We start from the raw sequence: 20,493 nt of genomic DNA, 5'->3' as shown, positions 1-20,493 counted from the left end.
GGTAGGGGAAGGTAACTGACGAAAAATTTTGGAAATAATGCAAAGGTAGTTGGGGCCAGATTTTAGAATATTGTAGGTCAAGGAACTTGAACTTTTATTTGAAGTCAGCAGGGATCCATTAACATTTTTAAAAAGAACAGACACGATTTAAATGATGCTTTAGAAAATTTACTCATTTTGTTAAATGTACTTGGGATTTGTTTTAGTTAGGGGTAATAAAACACACCGACATGGGAGTGATTGTTATAAAGGGAGAAGTTTATGTTCACTGTAGGCAGGGCATGTCACTCAGCTCCACATAGGGAAGGACCCCAGGGATAGTCAGGAGGCAGGGAGGGGCAAGAAGTAAGAGCATAGAGACTTTATTGGGGGTTTTCAGGGAAGGAATGGACAAGGCAAGGTAGATACAATGAATAAATTTAGGATTGAGTGATTTGAGTAAAGGGCTCTGGTTTATGGAGGTGGTCCTTAGTTGCGGTGGAGCACCTGGGTCTGGGATTATTTAGGGCAGGGAGAATTTTGTTTTGGTTTTTGAAAGTTAAATAAAGGACATGGTTGAAAGTTTAGCTCTGGTGGGTTGGTTTATATATTGAAAGCATGTCTCAAAGGGGCTCTATGAGTTATTGCTGGGAGGAGCATAGTCAATGCCACAGCATCAAGAATACTGAACATTTTGTTCATTCTGGATGTTGTGGGGTGGGAGTTAGAGAATGCAGAAAATGAGAAAGTGTAGTCGATACATTACATTATTTGGAATTTTAACAGGAAGCGCATGCATTGTTATATCATTAGCAAAACTAATAAAGATTAAAGAAGTTGCAACTAATAGGTTTGTTAATGGTAGATTAGATGGTGAGAAAGTAATAACAGGAAAACCAATTAGGAGCCGTGTACACTACTTGCAACATAAAATCATGGTCCACTTCCCCCTCTGTTCTTTTGCTTTTGAGACATATACAAGGTTCTTTTTATTCTTTGTATTTTAATTTTTTCCCCTTTGGTAAGCTGGCTTTTTCTTCTGCTAGTTGAAACCAAATTTGGAAAATAACCGTCTTGAGTTCTTATGTACATATATTGTAGTGTCATCCACCAGGAGAGACAGAGTGTCTCTTGCTAATCATTTCAGATATCTTATAAGTGAAAATAGATATAGATGGAACTTTGATTTTGTTTTTTTTTTTGGTGCTCATAGGTGAGTTGATTTTTACCATTTTATAGATGATACCAATTCATTTATGTCCTAGTATATATACTGTAAATATTTCTGTAATCAAAGGTCAGTTAGGAGAGTTAATTGTGCTCCAAAGAAATATCACGGTGTTTCTAATTGTTAGGCATTTTGAATATATGCCATTTTGCAATTTATTAATAGAAAGATTAGAGACTACATTAAATTTAGAGATGTAATGAAATTTTGAAGAAATAACTTGCGTAATGTGTTAAAGTTGAGCCTTTAAATAATCACTGGAACTGCTGTTAGAGAGAAGGCAAGAGTCATCTTCTGGAATGTAAGAAATGCGTTGTATCTTAATCTGAATAATGCAAACACATATTTATACTTATGTTAAATTTTAGTAAGCTAAATACTTAAGAGTTACGCATTTTATGTAAGATTATATTTAAAATAATTTTTTTTTAAAACCCCAAACAGCCAGGATTCTTAGGTGGTAGGATCCCTTGAGACCTGCAACATAGTGCAAGACCTTGTTTCTTAAAAAAAGAAGAGAGATTGAAAAACCTGGAACACAGTCAGCCTGTTTGATTTAGCTGCCCTTTCTTATCTTCTTATAGTTGGCTTTACATCACTGGAAATCAGATCATTCCATTTTATTTTACATTGATTAATTATTGATAGATCACATAATTGGAGCATGTTAGAAATGTTAAGTGTCATGATGACATTTGAAAATGTGATATAAGAGTTAATGTTTGGTGTACTTTATTCCCTGGTTTAGGAGCTGTGACCGATGAGAATTAAAGGCCATGGATGAAGATGAATTCAAATTGCAGCCACAAGAGCCAAACTCATTTTTTGATGGAATAGGTATACCTATTTCTTCGATTGTTTTACTTTCCATCTGTTAAGATTTGGAGTTTTTTTAATCAAGAGAGACTTGCTAGATCTGATATTAATTGCTAGACTTGCTAGATCTGATATTAATTCATACTTAGGTACCTTGTTATCATGTCAAAATATCATAGCTAAATCATAATATTGTTAGTAATACCATCAGTACCAAAATCTTACCATTATCTTCAGTTATTCTAATTTTCCCAGTTATGCAACTGAATCCTTTTATTTCTCATTTTAAAAGTGTTTTCTGTTTGTATTAGTTTTCACTGTTGCAGTAACAAGGCAGAATTATCTCTGAGTTCCGGAGGTCTAAAGTGCAGGTAGTGTGACTCAACTGGATTCTGTGTAGAGTTGTACAAGATCAAAGTCAAGGTGCCTGCAGTGCTGTATTCTTTTCTGGAGGCTCTTGAAGGAGAATGTATTTGCAAAGATACTCATGCTTTTAACTACATTTAGTTTCTTGTGGTTATAAAATGGAGATCCTCTTTCTTGTTTCCTGTAGCTTCTCCGCCAGACCATTTTTTGCTTCCAGAGGTTGTCCACATTCTTTATCATGCATTGCATGTTTTTCATGTGGCTCCCTTTAGCCACAGTTACTGGAATCCCTCTCATGCTTTCAATCTTTCTGACCTTTCCTTCCCTTGCATCTGTTGACACCAGCCAGAAAACTTTATTCTTTTTAAGAGCTCATATGATTAAGTTGTGCCCACTCAGAATATTCTCTGAATTTTAGGTTTATAACCTAATGTAATTACCTAATTACACCTAATTAGCCCTGCAAAAAACTTTTTTTTTTTTTAACCGTATCACTTAACATATTTACAAGACTTAGGGATTAAAATATAGATGTTTTTGGGGGCCCATTCTGCCTACCACAGTATCCACTCTGGTTTTCAAACATTTATGTCTTTCCGAAATGTAAAACACATTCATTCTCTCCCAAGATTTCCAGTCCAAAATAAATCTCATCTGAAATTAAGTAGCTCAAAAAGTCTTAAATATCTCAACTTACCCAATCATGAATGTATGTGTAAGAATTTTCTTTAAAAAAGTCTTAAGTATCATGTAAATTATGTGCTTATGATTCTCTGGGTATGGGTCTTTAAGTACAACTTCTGGGACATAATTCCTCCTCATCTGTTGACCTGTAGAGCTAAAGAAACAAGTTACTTGTTCCTAACGTACAATGGTAGGACAGTTTTGAATATTCTGGTTTAAACGGTGAAATGGAAGGTAAGATCCTGTCACCAGTATGGGGAAATTTTGATACCTGTCCCTTTCAGTTCAAGCTAGCAGTATTTCTGTTGGAGTAAATTTTGTGTATGCCATGGAGGTTTAGTGCATTAGGCAAGAGGCTCATATGCAGATCTTTATAAAATAATCCCATCTTTTTTTGACTTCTGCTGAAATAGCTGAGGTACCATGCCCTTCAGCTTCTTAGAGACATGCTGAGTGGTTTTTTTGTGTGTGTGTTTTTATTTGTTTGTTTTGACAGAGTCTTGCTGTGTGTCCAGGTTAGAGTGTAGAGAGGTGTCATCATAGCTCACTGCAACCTCAAACTCCAGGCTCAAGCAATCTTTCTACCTCAGCCTATGGAGTGTCTGGGACTACAGGTGTGCACCCCTGTGCCTGGCTAATTCTTCCATTTTTTTATAGAGAAGGGGTCTCACTGTGTTGCTCAGGCTGGTCTTGAACTCCTGGCCTGAAGCCAGCCACCCAACTCAGATTACAGGCATGAACTACCACACCTTGCCCGAACCCTGGTTTGATTAAAAGTATCTGTAAGTCACACACTCCTTGCTTCAAGAAGACTGAATTCTCTAACATTTTGATCTGAGATTTTAGGGAATAGTTAGTCACGTACTGTTTTTTCTCTAGAATATCTTTTCCTGACAACAAATTTCAGTTTTAACTTTCCCCCCCTTAACCTGGATAGGCTGAGAATTTCCCAATTTGTCAAGTTTTGCTATCTTGTTTAAAAGATCATCCCACGTTTATCTTTTCTTTTCTTGATTTTTACTATAAGCAGCAGCAAGAAACAAGGCCACATATCCAATACTTAGCCAAAATCTCCTGAGCTAAGTAGCTGAGTTTATTGTTACAAGTTATACCTTCCGCATAATTGCAGGACATAGTTTTGGTAAATGACCTGCCATTAAGTAACAAAGGTCATCATCCTTCAGTTTCCAGTAACAGGTTTCTCACTTTCTTTTGAACCCTCACCAGCAATGTTACCAAAGTCTAGATTTCTAGTAACAGTCTGTGCATGATGACTTAGGTATTATCTGAGTCCATGCAGGATTTCTGTACCTTGACTCTGTCTTCACTGTGATCCTGTCTTCCTTCTGGGTTCTCACCAATAGCAGGGTTTTTATTAATACTCATATTTTTTTTCTATTGGCTTATTTAAGGAAACCTAGGCTTTTTCAAGGGAACCTAGGCTTTTCTTGTCCTCATTACAGTTTTTGCAGCCTCTGCCTACTAAGTAGCTCTCTACTCTGGTACCAAAATCTGTATTCATTTCTATTAAATCTGTATTTGTCTCTAAAAAAGTATCATAAATGTAGCAGTTTAAAACAACAAAACTTCACAGTTTCTATAGCTCGGAAATCGATCACGTTATGTTTGGGTCATGTGGTTCCATCTGGTTGAAATCAAGGTGTGGAGTTGTGTTCCTTTCTGGTGCTCTAGGAATGAATCATTTCCAGGCTAAATCAGATGGTTGGCTAAATGTGATTCCTTATATTTATAGGATTGAGGTTCCCATTTCTGTGCTACCTGTCAGCTGACAGGCTGGTCTTTGTTTCTTTGTGGTTGCCTATTTTGCTTCTCATGCTTTCAGTGTCTCTCCTTTAGCAACAGCAAATTGGATTCCTCTGACACTTAAAATCTCTCTTATTTCTCATTCTGTGTCAGCTTTCTAATTCTAGCTGTGAAAGTTCTCACTTTAAAGTTTGTCTTACCATATTGTGCCCACTCAAATTATCTAAGGTAATGACTTTACTTAAGGTTCATAGCCTTAATTACATCTGCAAAGTCCATGTGGTTTAAGTCATAATATAGCATCATCACAGATTCCAGTGATTAGAGTGGGTTTGGGTTGGGGTGGAGTGGAATGGGGTAGATTGGATATGATGGTGAGGGAAGTCTGCTTACCACAGTTTTTTCTTCATGCCATTTCTTACCTGATAGCTCAGGCTCTAGTATCTCATTTTCAATCTGTAATACTAAGAATATTTTCCTCACTCTTAGTTTCTTTATCTGTACTACACCAGTAGGACAACAGTAGAATATGGGTATTCCAGTGTAATACTCATCCTGAAAGAACGTACGAGGGCTGAGTGCAATGGCTCATGCCTGAAATTCTAGCACTTTTGGAGGCTGAGGCAGCAGGATCACTTGAGGTCAGTTATTTGAGACCAGCCTGAGCAAGAGCAAGACTTCATCTCTACAAAATTTAGAAAAATTAGCCAGGTATGGTTGGGTGTAGTTGTAGCTATTCAGGAGGCTGAGGCAGGAGGATGGCTTGAGCCCAGGAGTTTGAGGTTGCTGTGAGCTATGATAACATTACTGCACTCTAGTCGGGGTGACAGACTGAGACCCTGTCTCAAAAATAAATAAGGAAGGAGGGAAGGAGGGAACAGAAGGATTCACCTAATGGATTATGTCATTCCATTGCTTAGGTGTAAGTATAAATCCTAGGTCCTCTTCATTTGACTCTTCCTACTTTTATAACCCTGTCTTTAATGTGTTCCCCAAAGGAGCCTCTGCATCAGAAAGATGAAGCCTCACTTCATTCCACAAACCTCAAAAAGAAAATTATTTATGAAGTTATAACAATAGAAAAATAAAAGGAAAAAAGTATTCTCAATTACAGATTACCTGTGGTTCTAAGTATATAATAAACTAATAGCACTAGATTTTATTTTTTCTGTTACTTAGCTACTCTTACAAGTTATAATTTTAATGATTTTATTAATTGAATTTTAAAGACCCACTACCTTACATTAAAGCAGTAGTAATTAACTTTATAAAGAACCATCTTTTAATATACTTTCTATTACTTAATTGCGTATGTGTGTGTTTTTCTTAAACAATTTGGGATAGTCTTTTGACTTAACATTTGGTAATTTCAGGTTGATAGTGGCAAATGCAAAGCTATAAGTCTTTCTTTCTTTAGAACAGTGAAGAATAATGAATGTGGCTTAAAAGAAAGGCTTAAAGTTCTATGGAAATAAATTCAGTGTTTATTAGCTTAATCTTACCACAAGCAAGCCTGAGTCATGAGCTAAGTGATAGATTGAAGAGCTATTGCGTATTAATCCTGATTGTTAACACTTATGGTATTTGTTTACCTTTGAGCAAGTCACTTAATCTGCCAGGGCTTCTATTTTCATATGCATAATAATAGTGAAACGTCTCATTACAGTTTTTCAGGACACCTCCCATATCACCACAGTCACCACAGTAAGATATGCGTGGCAGATACTATTGTCCTCATTTGACTGATGAGGAAACTGAAACTCAGAGGTTAAATGACTTGCCCAAGTTCATAAAACTACTAAGTGTCTAAATCTTGCTCTCTGATTTAGAGCATTTTAACCAGTGTTCTTATACTAAATGCTTTCACATTAATGTCTGCAAAATGGAGATTACATTTTTCCATTGCTTAGTATATATTATTACGAACATTGAAGACAAATGAGTATAAAAAGCATTTTGTAGAAGTTCTGTAGAAATAAAAGCAAACTTTCATTTTTATTTCTGTATATAATTGAGTGGGTATTAACTGACTTTAAAGACTTCCTGAAACTTTATTCTTCTCCCTTGTGATCATTTTTGTTGAAGAAGCTCTGTGTTTCTCTGAGGGCCTGCCAGTGACAACACAGTCATTGAATTAGACACCTGCTTGAACTCAGCCCTACTCTGAGTTACAATGAGAAATGCTAATCACCTGAATAAATTTTAATTTAAGTCTTCCATGTTTACTTTTCTGTAGACTAAGAGCCACAATGCCTAATTTGTTTTATTTTATCTTGTGTTATATTTTTGATAAAGATAGGTGAATTCTATTCCCATTTTTGACGTTCATTTAGAATAGTGTTTACTGACCACCATATACTGTGCAAATTGTGTGATCTTGGTTAAGTCATTTAATCTCAGTGGATTTTCATTGTCTCACACTTTTACCTTCATTCCTTAATTGACAAGAGTGGTGTTTTCTATGTTCTAAGGAACTGCCTTGGGGTTTGGTGTTGTGGGATAGAAGGAGGCTAAGTGAAGGCAGAGTACCCTGGTGAAGTTAGGGTAGGTCCCACTCCACCTACCCTTACCCTTCACTGCCCCAGCACAGCTGGACTTTAATGCATTTTATCTATCCATAGAGGTGTCTCAACAAAATGCCTTTCCTCTTTTACCTGTGACCTTTTCATTTATACTCTGATTCTTTTATATCTTAGATTCAAATGATGATTTTCTAATTTTCAAACTTATAGATAGAGGATATTGGTGCGATATTGCACCAGAACAAAGTGGGAAGATTATAAAGACTGGCGGAAAAAAAAGACGTGTAAAAAGGAAATATGTAGGTATGATGAAAAGAAGAAAACTGATTTCTTGAGAAGGGAGATGGGGAAAGAAATGAAACGTAACGAAGGAAAATGGTATATTTGTTTTCTGTATTTGTTATTTCCTTAATTTATGTAATCATTCCTTAAGATTTTATATTAGTAGTCTGGGAAATTTTTTATTTTGGTATTCTAAAATTTATTTCATGAATATTTTTTTCCTGTGACTGCCCATATTTTTATTTTTCTAGTATTTTTTTTAAGTTATTAATTGATTAGGGCTGAGTAGAAAAATTTCTTGTGTTTAAAAATTTCTATTTTTATGTGAATCAGAAATGGATTCCCTATTTATTTCTTTAATCTCTCAAATATTTGAGAAACTCATAAGAACATAGTCCATTTTCCTGGTAGAAATTAAATAACATTTGTATTATTTGAGATTGATGCATACTTAACTGAAATTTGTCATTTTAATTTTTATTTTTTAAGGAGCTGACACTACACACATGGATGGTGATGAAATTGTTGTAGAAGTACAAGAAACCGTTTTTGTTTCTAATGTTGTGGATTCAGACATAACGGTGCATAACTTTGTTCCTGACGACCCAGACTCAGTTGTAATCCAAGATGTTATTGAAGATGTTGTTATAGAGGATGTTCAGTGCTCAGATATCTTAGAAGACGCAGACGTGTCTGAAAATGTCATTATTCCTGAACAAGTGCTGGACTCGGATGTAACTGAAGAAGTTTCTTTAACACATGGCACAGTTCCAGATGATGTTTTAGCATCTGGCATTACTTCAGGCTCAATGTCTGTGCCAGAACACGTCTTGACAAGTGAGTCTATACATGTTTCTGAAGTTGGGCATGTTGAACATGTGGTTCATGATAGTGTAGTAGAAGCAGAAATCGTCACTGATCCTCTGACCACCGATGTAGTTTCAGAAGAAGTATTGGTAGCAGACTGTGCCTCCGAAGCAGTCATAGATGCCAACGGGATCCCTGTGGACCCACAAGATGATGACAAAGACAACTGTGAAGACTACCTTATGATTTCCTGTAAGTGATGGGGTACAGGGTTTGTTAGCCGTGTTTTTGAAGTGTGTCTTTTCTAACATAAATCATGGTAAAATTGTCTTCACTTAAACTCCTATAAAATTAAGGTTAATCTTATAAACCTAAATGCATTGTTGTTTAAATTCCAGAGAATAAGCCATAATTAAGTGAAGTGGTATAAAAACTTAGGTTTACATAAGGATGGAATGGAAAAATAAAGGATGAAAAGAAAAGGATTGAAATTTATGAAATCATGAAGGGTTTATGTGTTTGGGCTATTAACCATTTTACAAAATTACCAATGAAACATGAATGAAGTTTGGTTTGAAAAAAAAAGTTTTTATTATGCAGGTACTTCTGATTTTTTTTTCTTCTGTTCCATTGTTCTTTTTCCCTTCAAAGTAATTATTTTTTAAAAATTTAGTATTGGCTTTATAATCAATCAATTGAACACCTTGAAATAAAAGTCATGTGCAAGACCATAAACTAATTTATGTGGGTTTCACATTGATTTGAAATTTAATATCATATTGGTTTTACACTCTGATCACTGAATCTTAAGGGATACTGGCTTTCTTGATTGTGTTTACTACTAGGACATGTTTGGGCATAGTTTTGCTTAGGCAGCAGATATCATAATCATTATGTTACTAGAATCCTCGAATGTGTGTCTCTAATATTTCTAAACTTCAATATGTAGATATGTTCTCTACGTTACTATGGTTCCAGCTTTATAGAGTAGCCCCATTATTTACCTGTTTATATTTACCTACTGTTTTAAATTATTTATCCTGATTCACTAGCTCTGTACTAGGGTCTTTGGAATGTATTTCTTTCTTTTTTTTTTTTTTTTTTTTTAAGAGACAGGGTCTTGCTTTGTCACCTTGGCTGAAGTGATCACATAGCTCACTTTTGCCTCGAACTCCTGAGCTCAAGCGATCCTCTCACATTGGCCTTCCAAAATTCTGGGATTATAGGAGTGAAGTACCATTCTAGGCCAGATGAAGCTTTCTAGTATAGATTGAGTTCAGAGTGTTCGCATTAACACTAAATTGAGCCTCCTTATACCCTCCCCATATCTTTGAACATAGCACAGCAAAAGGGAATTGCAGGCATTTGACTGGGGATAGGGAGAGTAGGCATTTATTTACCCCCTACATGATCATCAAGTATAACATAATGGCCTAGTTTTCTGATAAAGGTAATCTTCTACGTTATCTGAACCTACTTAATAACTATCAAGAACCTGATTCAAATGATTTAATAAATACTTATTTATTTATTTGTACAAAGGGTTGTTCTAAAGTATTTAGATATTTAAGAATAACAAGTTAAAGCTTTTGTCCTTGAATTTGTAATTGGTTTTCAAGGAAAAAAGGGATAATGCAGTAGTATTTGCCATAGCTCTTTGATAATATAACAATAGGATGTTTTTATGCAGTGAATTTATTTGGCTATTTCAATTATCTTGTTACCTTCTTATTTCTGCTTTCTAGGAAAGATATCTGCTCTAATGCTGCATTTGTAATTTAAAGCCATATTGATGGGGGAAGGGGTAGGGGGGTAGAGTAACCTATTTAGAGTTGACAGGTTTTTGGTAAGTGTTTAAGAGAAATTATGTCTTGATTTTATACATGATGGAAAAGACTGAGATACTGTTATTATCAGTCAACTTTATCCATAACATTCTGACACATGGTAGTATCTCTTAACTCCTTTGATATATTTATTCAACATATATAGATTTAAATATGTAAACTGATGTCCAATTACTCTATAATTAGCCTATTAATTTTGATAAAGTCCTTAGTTGCACATTTTTTCCTCTCTAATAATTTCACTTAGAACAATGACAAGAGTACTTACTCTTTGTGGCATTAAAGTAGTGTATCTGTGCACAAATGTTCATTGTTACAACATAACTGCCATTGATGTTAATGTACCTCTTTAGCTTTTGTAGTCTACACACTACCATTCGTTTTAAATTGATTATATTTTTCTTGAAGATATAATCCGATGTGTTTTATCACTTGCATACTCCCCTTCAAACCTCTGCATATTAGGTGTGAAGTATGTGTTGAATGAACACATATTATGGTTGTAATTCCATGGATATTGTGCCTCATCCAGAGGCCATCTAGTGTAGGTGTTTGATCAGTCCACTGGTGTTTCTAATAAATTATGATTTTGATCACAACGAACATTCAATAAGCAGTTCAGTGGGCCAGGCATAGTGGTTCATGCCTATCATCTTAGCACTCTGGGAGGCTGAGGCAGGAGGATTGCTTGAGTTCAGGAGTTGGAGACCAGCCTGAGCAAGAGCAAGACTCCATTTCTACAAAAAATAGAAAAATTAGCCGGGTATGGTGGCATGCACCTGTAGTCCCAGCCGTTCGGGAGGCTGAGGCAGGAGGATCTTTTGCGCCCAGGGGCTGTGGTGACACCACTCTAACTCTAGCCATGGTGACAGAGTGAGACCCTGTCTCAAAAAAAAAAAAAAAAAAAAAAGGCAGTTCAGTGAATGAATAAATAAATAAAGCCCCCAGACCTTCATATCTAATGCAGAAAATACGCATCAATACAATTTGATGATTTGTTTATTGATTCTAGTGGCAATTAGAACAGAAGAGATGGTAAAATATTTATTTATTGTACTTTATATTTTTGGTATACTTACACATATAAAAAACATTTATTTCTTCATTCCTTTGTTCTAGATCTAATTATTGGATATCTAAGTCTCTTACCATTTTAAGCTAGCTATAGTAGTTATTTTTTAAACTGGTAAAACACAACAAAATTTTGGAATTTAAAAATACACATCCACAAAGGACTATTTCTGAAAAGTGGATAAGGATGTTTTAGGAATATATGTTAATTGTCTTTTTCTCCCCTGCACTTCCCATTAATTGGCATTTTAAAATTCTGATAAAATTCAGAAATACTATTTTGTTCATCAGACTAGAGTTAATAGTTTTATGTAAGAACTCTAAAATATATTTAGAAAATCTTAAAGCAGATATGTAGTATTTCAAAAGGATATTAAAAGATAATAAAAGGAGGTGGCAATTAAACTGTTAAACTGTTAGAATTTAGGAAAGAAGCTGAAAGGAAAAATAAAAACATCAAGGTAAATAGCACTGAAGAAGCAACAATAAAAATAAATGTGACTGCGTATAACTGGGCATCTTGTGATCAGATTTAAGAAATTTATGAAAATGAAATGATTAAAGATAGATGTGAAAATAAATATGGAGTAGTAAATTGATGGCTATGGGACCATGTAACAGGAGATGATACCAAAATACAGAAAAGAAGAAAAAAAATGACTGACAGAAAGTTAATGGGTGAAAGCTTTCCTGAAATTAAGAATGATTAGAGAACATCAGCAAAAATGATAGAGTAAGGAACATTAAAAATTGTCTCCTCTGTAGAAATAGTGAGCACACTGGTAAAAATAATCAAAATAGACTTTTGCAGAACTCTGGAAACTAACTAAAACCTTGTAGCAATAGAGGGAGTGTTTATTCAAACAAAAAGGCTAAATCTTGGTAAGAACAATGAGCTTGTGGCCTTTTTACTTGCTCTATTTACATCCACCTCTTCCTAGCTGTATGTCTTAACCTTAAAAACAAACATCTGACAAATACTGTCAAAACTGTCAGTCTTGCAGCTTTTGGAGGAGGCGGGGGACAGCAAGCCTCAGTTCCAGAAAACTGGCATTATTTGACCTGTTGGTAGCTGCCAATAAGACCCCAAGTTGGCAGGTATTGGAAAAATTACTGATTGTTTGCACTTGTGAAAATCTCTTTAAAACCATGAGCTGTCCACTTAATGTAACTAAGTGGAAACTTTAGTTGCCACATATGACAAAGAACACAGACTTCACAGAATTAGTTTAGAACAGTCACTAAATAACAATAAACACCAACAAACTTTGGGAAAAGGGGTATTCTGATTTTCAGAGATGCCACATTGTGTTTTAAACATTCAGTTTTTAGCAAAAAATTAGACACAAGAAAGCATGGCCTAAACACAGGAAAAAACACAGCCTATAGAAACTCATTCTAAGGAAGTCCAGACAATACTTATTAGCAAAGCTTTTAAAAACAGTTATATTTGTTTAGAGAAATAAATAAAGGAAGCCATGGGTAAAGAAATAAAGGAAAATGTAAGAATGATGCCTCATTAAATAAGGAATATCAATAAAGGCAAATAAAAAAGAACTACATAGAAGTTCTGGGCTTGAAAATTAAAATAACTGATAACGGAGATTTCAGCAGAGGAATTCAAGTGTATATGAATAGGCAGAAGAAAGAATCAATGAACTTTGAAGATGCATCAATTGAAGTTATCCAATGTGAGGAAAAAAATGAAGAAAAATGAATACAGTCACTTATGATGTGTGTAACACCAGAAAGCATACCTATTATACATGATCCCAGAAGGGGAAGGAAGAGAGAAATGAGCTGAAAGAATATTTCAAAACTGAAAAACATAAAATTAATGAACAACTGTAATCTACACATGGAAGCGACTAAGAAGTTCAGTGAATGAGAAAGGATCCACATCCAGGCACAACTTAATTATCTGTCAAAAGAAATTCTTGAAAGCAGCAACATAGAAGTCACTTGTCACATACAAATTATCTTTCCTCACTAAGACTCGTAGCTATTTTCTCATTAGAAAACATGCAGGCTACAAGGCAATGGGATATCATATTCAATATGTTGAAATAAAAAAAGTCTATCAACCAGAAATCCAATATCCAGGAAAACTAAGTTTTAAAAATGAAGGTGAAATTAAAGATATTCCCAGATAATGAACACAGAAACAGTAATCCAGACTGTGTAGACTGTGTAGTACTGGCATATAAGAATAGACATTTACCCCAATGGAATAGAATTGAAAGTACAAAAAATAAACCAGTACATCTGGGATACACTGATTTTTTTTTTTTTCTCACACTATTACCAAGACAGTTCAGTGGAACAAAGAATAGTCTCTTCAACAGACAGTAGTGGGGTAATTAGATATCCACATTGAAAATGGGCCCCTATTTCAAATGCACATAAAAATTAACTCAAATGAGATCAAAAGCCTAGATATAATACCTAAAACTATCTAAGGAGAACCAAGATGTCATACCACTTCACACCTATGCGGATGGATATAATAGAATAGAAAATAGCAACTATTTGCAAGGATGAGATGATTTTGGAATACACATAAATTACTAGTGTTACGCATACACTGCAAAATTCCTGGAAAAGTTAGACATACATAGAATTATAATACCATGTGACCTAGCTGTTCTACTCTTCAGTATATCCAGGAGAATGGAAGCATATATCCACAAAACAGTTTGTACACAAATGTTTGTAGCATCATAATTATAATAGGCAAAAAGTAGAAACAACCCTAATGTCCATCAGTTAATTAATTGATAAAATATATTATTTGGCCATATAAAGAGATGAGGCACTGATACATGGTATAGAATGGAAGAACTTTGAAAACATTATGGTAAGTGTAAGAAGTGTGTGAAGTGTCTAGAATACATATGTGTAACAAAAAATATAATAGATTAGTAGTTGCCTACTGCTGGTGGATAGGGTTGTGAGAAGTGGAAAGTTGCTAAAGGGCACAAACGTTTCTTTTTGGGGTGGTCGACATATTCTGGAATTAGTGGTGATTCTTACACAGGTTGTGAATTTTCTAGAAACCACTGAATTGTACACTTTATTTACTGTAAAAGGATGAATGTTATGGTATGTGAGTTATATCTCTATGTAAAAAAATAATTGGAACCTTTTAAGAAATTTGTTGTTCTTCTAAGATATTGACAGAATAATAAAGCCACCAAATGAAAATCGTAGTCATATTAATGAACTTAGGAATAAAGACTTACGTGGGCACCCACATCAAAATACTCAATACCATAAGACAGGGTAACAAAATCTAAAAATTCTTACGAAACTATGCCTAAGAATTTCATACCAGCCAACTTACGCAAGTCAAAATTACGGGTAGATATTTTAAGTACTGAGGATTTCAGGGATTTTAGTACCTGTAAGTGATGGCATTGTTTTTTGTTATACAGCAAACCAAAAGATGAAATAGTGCAAAGGGCTCAGGAATAGAGAAACTGGTAATGATGAGTAGTGATTTTTAAAGAATTAATATATTAATAACACTAAACATTTGACCATATTAAGGTTATGTAACATGATTACAGACTAACATGTAATACAGAATATTAACTCTGACATATTTGAGATGGCACAATGTGTAAATGTGTTAATGTCACATTTTATAGTAGGTGACCATAGATATTATTTTTAAAATATGATTCTAACCTCTTTTATAATGTTTTTCTTAGAAGTATATTCTAAAACTTACCTTGGGTTAATATTTGCTCAAATATTACTTACATATACAGAAAATTTAATGTTGGTTAATTACTAGGGCTGGACAGTGTTTTCAGCTCTTGGGATACATCCATGAACAAAACAACAAATGGATGTTCTTTTTCTTCATGGTGATTGACTGCTAGTAGGGGGTATACATACATAGAATTATTAAGTAAACAAGTATGTTGGAAAAGTAAAAGCGGTAATTGAGAGGATTTTGAGGTGCAAAGGTGGTCAGGGATGCCTCACTGGAAAGATAACATTTTATCAGACTTCAAAGCTTGAATTGTGTGATAGACAGCAAAAAGGAATGACGGTACTAATGTGACTTCAGAGGAAAGTGTGTGCATTTGTGTGCTGCTCGTAGGGAATGAGGACTGAAAATTTGTCATGTGTGACCTTCATGAACAGTTTTGATGAAGCTTTGAAGAGTACTAGAATTACAGGCATGAGCCACCGCACCTGGGCGACATAGGACATTTGATTTTCCAGTAGCTGTTAGAATCAATTTTTTACAAACGCTGCCAAAAGATAACATCTTTATATATAATAAAACTATTCAGAGGTGAGTTCTCTAAAGAAGTTAGAGGTTTTTTTCTGAATTCTTTCTGAAAATCTTCATCTTTCTATGGTATCTCAGTTTGAATTTCTAAAACTACATTTGGAAAATAACCTCAGCTTAGTTAGCTGCATATGTCATTAAAACAATTAACTTTTGGAAAAAAAGCGTTAGTACACATCAAGGACATGATCCCTATTTTCCCACCCACAAAACATTTTTATAGAACATATTCAAGATACATTAAGTAGTTATGTTCAGGATTTAGGGAGGGCTAATGAATGGATTATTTATTCATAATTCCAAAGACTGGGTTTTTTGAAACTTGATTATCATTAAACTTGTCCTGGAAAGCTTATTGTCCCTTGCTTTTTAAGTTCTTAATGTAGTCATCTGTCATTCTTTCACTGTTAACGAGTCTTTGCCTCCTGTTTTATATGGTTGAAACTGCCAGCCATGCTTTTTTCTGCTTTCTGTGTTACAAACTGCTGACCTAAACTTTCTCCCCCTGAATCACTTAAGCTGCGTTCCCCTATCATATACTTACTTTGTGTCCTCAGGTCTCAAAAGAAATAGTATGTTTTTTCTCCTTTTAAAGGAAAATTCCTTCATCTTTGCCCTTTTCCTCTGAGATTTTAATCCACCAATTTTACCATGTTCTCTAATTTCAGCCTGTCACTTTATTTTCCCAGGCTATGAATATGTTTAAGTATTAATATCTTGATCTTACAACCAGTTACTGCCCTTTTGTTCTTTTTAAAACTAGAGTTCTTGAAGGAATTCACACCTTTCATTGAATCTTTAACTCATTTTAACACCACTTACAGCCTTCACTACGTCACTCTTCAGCAAAAACATCAGTGACCTCTGGGTTACTGTAGCCAGTGCAGACATTCTTTCTTAACTTATATGTGTTAAATTCTTTCTTTCTCTCCTTTCAATTTATAGTATCCCTGGGACCCTCTGTCCTCAACTGAGTTTTTTCCTTTGTGCATTCTCACTGCATGATCTCAAGTCTTAGTTAACATTTTGCTGATGGCTTCCAAATGTGTCAGCCTTAAACTTTCAGCTTTCAGACTCTATCTAATATTCTGTATTTGGTTTCACATCTCAGTCATTCATTCAGTCTGCTCATTTTATTCCTAAAATATGGCTCAATCCTATAATTCCTTCTTCCCGTTTGTACTACCTCTGTCGTAAGTCAAGTTCTCATCATCTGTCACCTATATTATTACAGTGATGTCCCTGTCTTGATCTCTTCAAATATGGGCCAGCAGGATAGTACAGCAAAAATGCCATTCTGACCTTTTCACTCCTCTGCTTAAAAGCAAAGGTTATTAAGCTTCTGATAGAATCCCTGGGGTTAGGATGCCTTTAAATATCTGTGTCCATGTAGGTCCCAAATCTGTAGATTTTGATTCTAACCAGATTGAGAAACTTCTAGCTTACCAGGATTCAGTCTGAGCCCGCATCTGCTTGGTGCACAAGACCCTCCATGATCTGGTTTTGCCTTAGCACTTGCCCATATTTCCCACCGTGGCCTGCATTGCAGCAATATTGAAGGACACATTCTCTTACATCAGGCCATTTTATACCTCCTCTACCTTTTTCCCTGCTGTAGCCTTTGCAAAACATAAGTACCATATTCTTTCAGTCTGAGTGAGGCATTCTTTCTTTGTTTCTATGGCAGGTATCAGTGCACAGGGCAACATTTACCAAATCATTTCTAACTTGCCAGTATCTTTCACAGTGGTATCCTCTTACAGATCCTTTAAGATAATTTTTAAAAACCAGGTACAGTGGCTCACGGCTGTAATCCCAGCACTACGAGAGGACATAGGTGGGAGGGTCCCTTGGCTGTGGGTTTGACAGCAGCCTCAGCAACATAGTGAGACTTCTCCTCTTCCAGAAACAAACAAAAAACTGTGTGTAGTGGCATATACCTGGAGTGAGAGGATCACTTGAGCCCAGGAGTTTGAGGTTACAGTGAACTATGATTGCACAACTGCACTCCAGCCTGGGCAACAGAGCAAGACTCTTTCTCTTAAAAAAAGAATTTTTACAATGTCACTTTTTTCATGGTATAAAAAAAGAATAAATTTTAAGAAAAATAATTGACATCAATTTAACATTAAATATTGCACTAGAGAGTTCAACTTCAATCTTAAATATGAAGAAATTTTCATTTTACATTCATATACAATCTTTTAAATTTACTTTAAATTGTATAAGAAATCAAATTATGTATTTCTAAGTGACTTTTGGTTTTCAGGCCAACTGTGTATTTAATTTGGTTTGCACGTATGTTATTGTGGGCTGGCACCATGGTGCATACCTGTAATCTTATTAGCACTCTGGAAGGCTGAGGTGGGAGAATGGCTTGAGGCTAGCAGTTGGAGAACAGCCTGAGTAAGAATGAAAGTTCATCTCTACTAAAAATGGAAAAATTTGTGAGGCTTGCTGGCACCCACCTATTAGTCCCAGCTAGTCAGTAGGCTGAAATGGGAGGATCACTTAAGCCCAAGAGTTGGAGGCTGTGCAGTAAACTGTGATGATGCCACTGTACTCTAGCCTGGGATACAGAGTGAGACCCTGTATCCAAAAAAGAAAAGAAACAAAAAAAGAAAAAGAGTGAAAAAAAAGATATTACTGTGTCAGAAATAGAAACAAGAAACTGGATTCAGTAACCCAGTGTTTGGTTTTCTTGCATCTTGGGTTTAAAATAAAGTAGTTAAATTTTGTAATATTCATGTTTGTAAGAAATAAAATTTTGGGATGCTGTTGTAAGCATTCCTTGATTTCTAATGAATAAGAAACCAAATGATTGTCACTGTATTTTTGCTCTTTAATGGTGGCTTTTTTAAAAAATGGAGAAACCTTATCACAGTTTATTTCCATTCCCTCTTCTTCAGTGCAGTTATTGTTACAGATTTACTTCTACATATGAGGCCCACAATGCTTTGTTATCCTTTTTGCCTTAAACAGTAAATTATCTTCTATAGAAGAAACTTAAAAATTGAAAAAGATCTTTTGTCTTTACTCATACATATCTCATTTGTCATGTTTATTTCTTCATAAGTCCAAATTTCCATTTAATATCATTTTTTCTTCCATCTGAAGAACTTTCTTTAACATTTGTTATAGTCAGGTATCTTGGTGACAAATTTTGTCACTTTTTCTTTGTTTAAAAAAAGTATTTATTTCTCCTTAATTGTTGAAATTTCTTTTTTCTGGATATTGAGTTCTAGGTTGACTTTTATTTCCTTTCAGCACTTTAAAATAGTGTTCCAATATTTTCTGGTTTGCATTTTTCTCTGAAGAAGTCTGATGATTTTTATCCGTGTTGTCACTCAAAACAAGGAGAAAAATAATTAATAGAAACAGAATGTGAAATGATAAAGAGGTGGAATTAGCAGACAAGATCGTAAAATAGCTATTCTAAATATGTTTAAGGATTTAAAGAGATAAATGAGCACAATGAAGAGAAAAATGGAAGATATAAAAATGAACTAAATGAAACATTTAGAGGTAGCAATACAAAATCTGAAATGAAATTTTTACTGGATGTAATTAGTAGATATACATGCCCGAATTAAAAAAAAATCACTAAAGTTAAAGATACAGCAAAAAGAAACTAAGTTGGTTAATGTTACGTAAGTGGTTGCTGAGTCTCCATTTTTTTTTCTTTTTCTTTCTTTTTTTCCTAATTCCAAACTATTAAGGGGATACAAATGTTTCTGTTACATGAATAACTTTTGTAATGCTTCAGTAAGGGGTATGAGTGTACCAATTCACTCAAGTTGTGTACATTGTACCTGTTAGGTAGGTTTTTATCCCTCCCCTGCCGTCCTTTTCTCCTCCCAGTGTTGCCTTTTGAAATACTAAATTTATCTTAATATAGGCTAAGTAAGAATTTTAATCAGACAAAGGCAGTTTTGGATCTTTTGAAGAACGTAATAGAGGAATTTGTATTTCTAAGATTTCATATTTATAACATGAGGATTAGGAATTTAAAACTTTATGGTGGTTAAAACCACCACTGTCTTAGCTGAGCAATACTCATTATGTTTCTAGTGAACCTATTCATCTTCTCTCCAGATGAATAGGAGAACACTACAACGATCTTTAGTTGTACTATTTATTGATTTTTTAAAAAATCATTGTTTCTTCTAAAAACTTAAGCCCATATACAATACAATTCTTCAAACACGAGAAGTTGATACTTTTGTGAGTTACATGGATGAAGGTTTGAATTCTGGTTTTGGCAGAATGAGCTGTGTGAACTCAGATAAGTCATTTTTACATTTTCTCAGTTTCAGTTTATCTACTGTCAAATGTTGGCAATATTGTAGCACTTCCTTATAGAGTTACTGTAAGTATTAAGTAGTGCTTTTAGTAATCACTTGCTAAGTGGTAGCAAGTGATTACTAAATGTATTATAATGATCACATTTAAAAATAGTCATCTCTTCACTTTTCTGGTTTCTCAGTGGATTGTAAATTTCTTGGGTCCACTATTGTTTCCTATTTTTACCTAATACCTGCCATAGTGTTTTATTTTTAGTTGAGATTCACTATTTGTTGAATTGAGTAAAACATAAATGTCCAACCAAAAGAATAACAAAATATATTCAGCAAAAGGACACCAGGAAGGGAACTAAAAGGAAAAATGAAAAGGCTTGTTGGGAGAACTGAAGAGAAGTTAATTTAACCTTCTTTTCTGGGCCTCCATTTTGCTCTCTGTTTTGTCTGCAGCTGTGCCAGATAGGCCATCTGGACCTAAAACTGAGAGAAGGTTTCTTCAGTGTTTCTCTAGTGGACTCAA

At 34.7% G+C, this 20,493-nt stretch overlaps 1 protein-coding gene across 4 annotated transcripts in view; it reads left to right on the top strand.

The window, feature by feature from the left end:
- The window catches only part of LOC123629048 (zinc finger X-chromosomal protein), a 54,351-nt gene that overhangs the window by 26,324 nt on the left and 7,534 nt on the right, over positions 1–20,493 (top strand). The window contains exons 2-5 of one of the 4 annotated variants that reach the window (XM_045538980.1): positions 1,956–2,044; positions 7,570–7,662; positions 8,131–8,478; positions 8,581–8,700. In XM_045538980.1, the coding sequence (XP_045394936.1) occupies positions 1,984–2,044; positions 7,570–7,662; positions 8,131–8,478; positions 8,581–8,700 (622 nt within the window). In that variant the 5' untranslated portion in view covers positions 1,956–1,983. Of the gene's footprint in view, positions 1–1,955; positions 2,045–6,778; positions 7,738–8,130; positions 8,701–20,493 lie in introns of those variants that run through there. The other 3 variants (XM_045538978.1, XM_045538979.1, XM_045538981.1) reach the window with 3 other exon arrangements.

The sequence above is a fragment of the Lemur catta genome, chromosome Y (assembly GCF_020740605.2).
Source record: "Lemur catta isolate mLemCat1 chromosome Y, mLemCat1.pri, whole genome shotgun sequence".
NCBI classification, from domain to species: domain Eukaryota; kingdom Metazoa; phylum Chordata; class Mammalia; order Primates; family Lemuridae; genus Lemur; species Lemur catta.
This window is presented reverse-complemented; position numbering and strand designations above follow the sequence as displayed.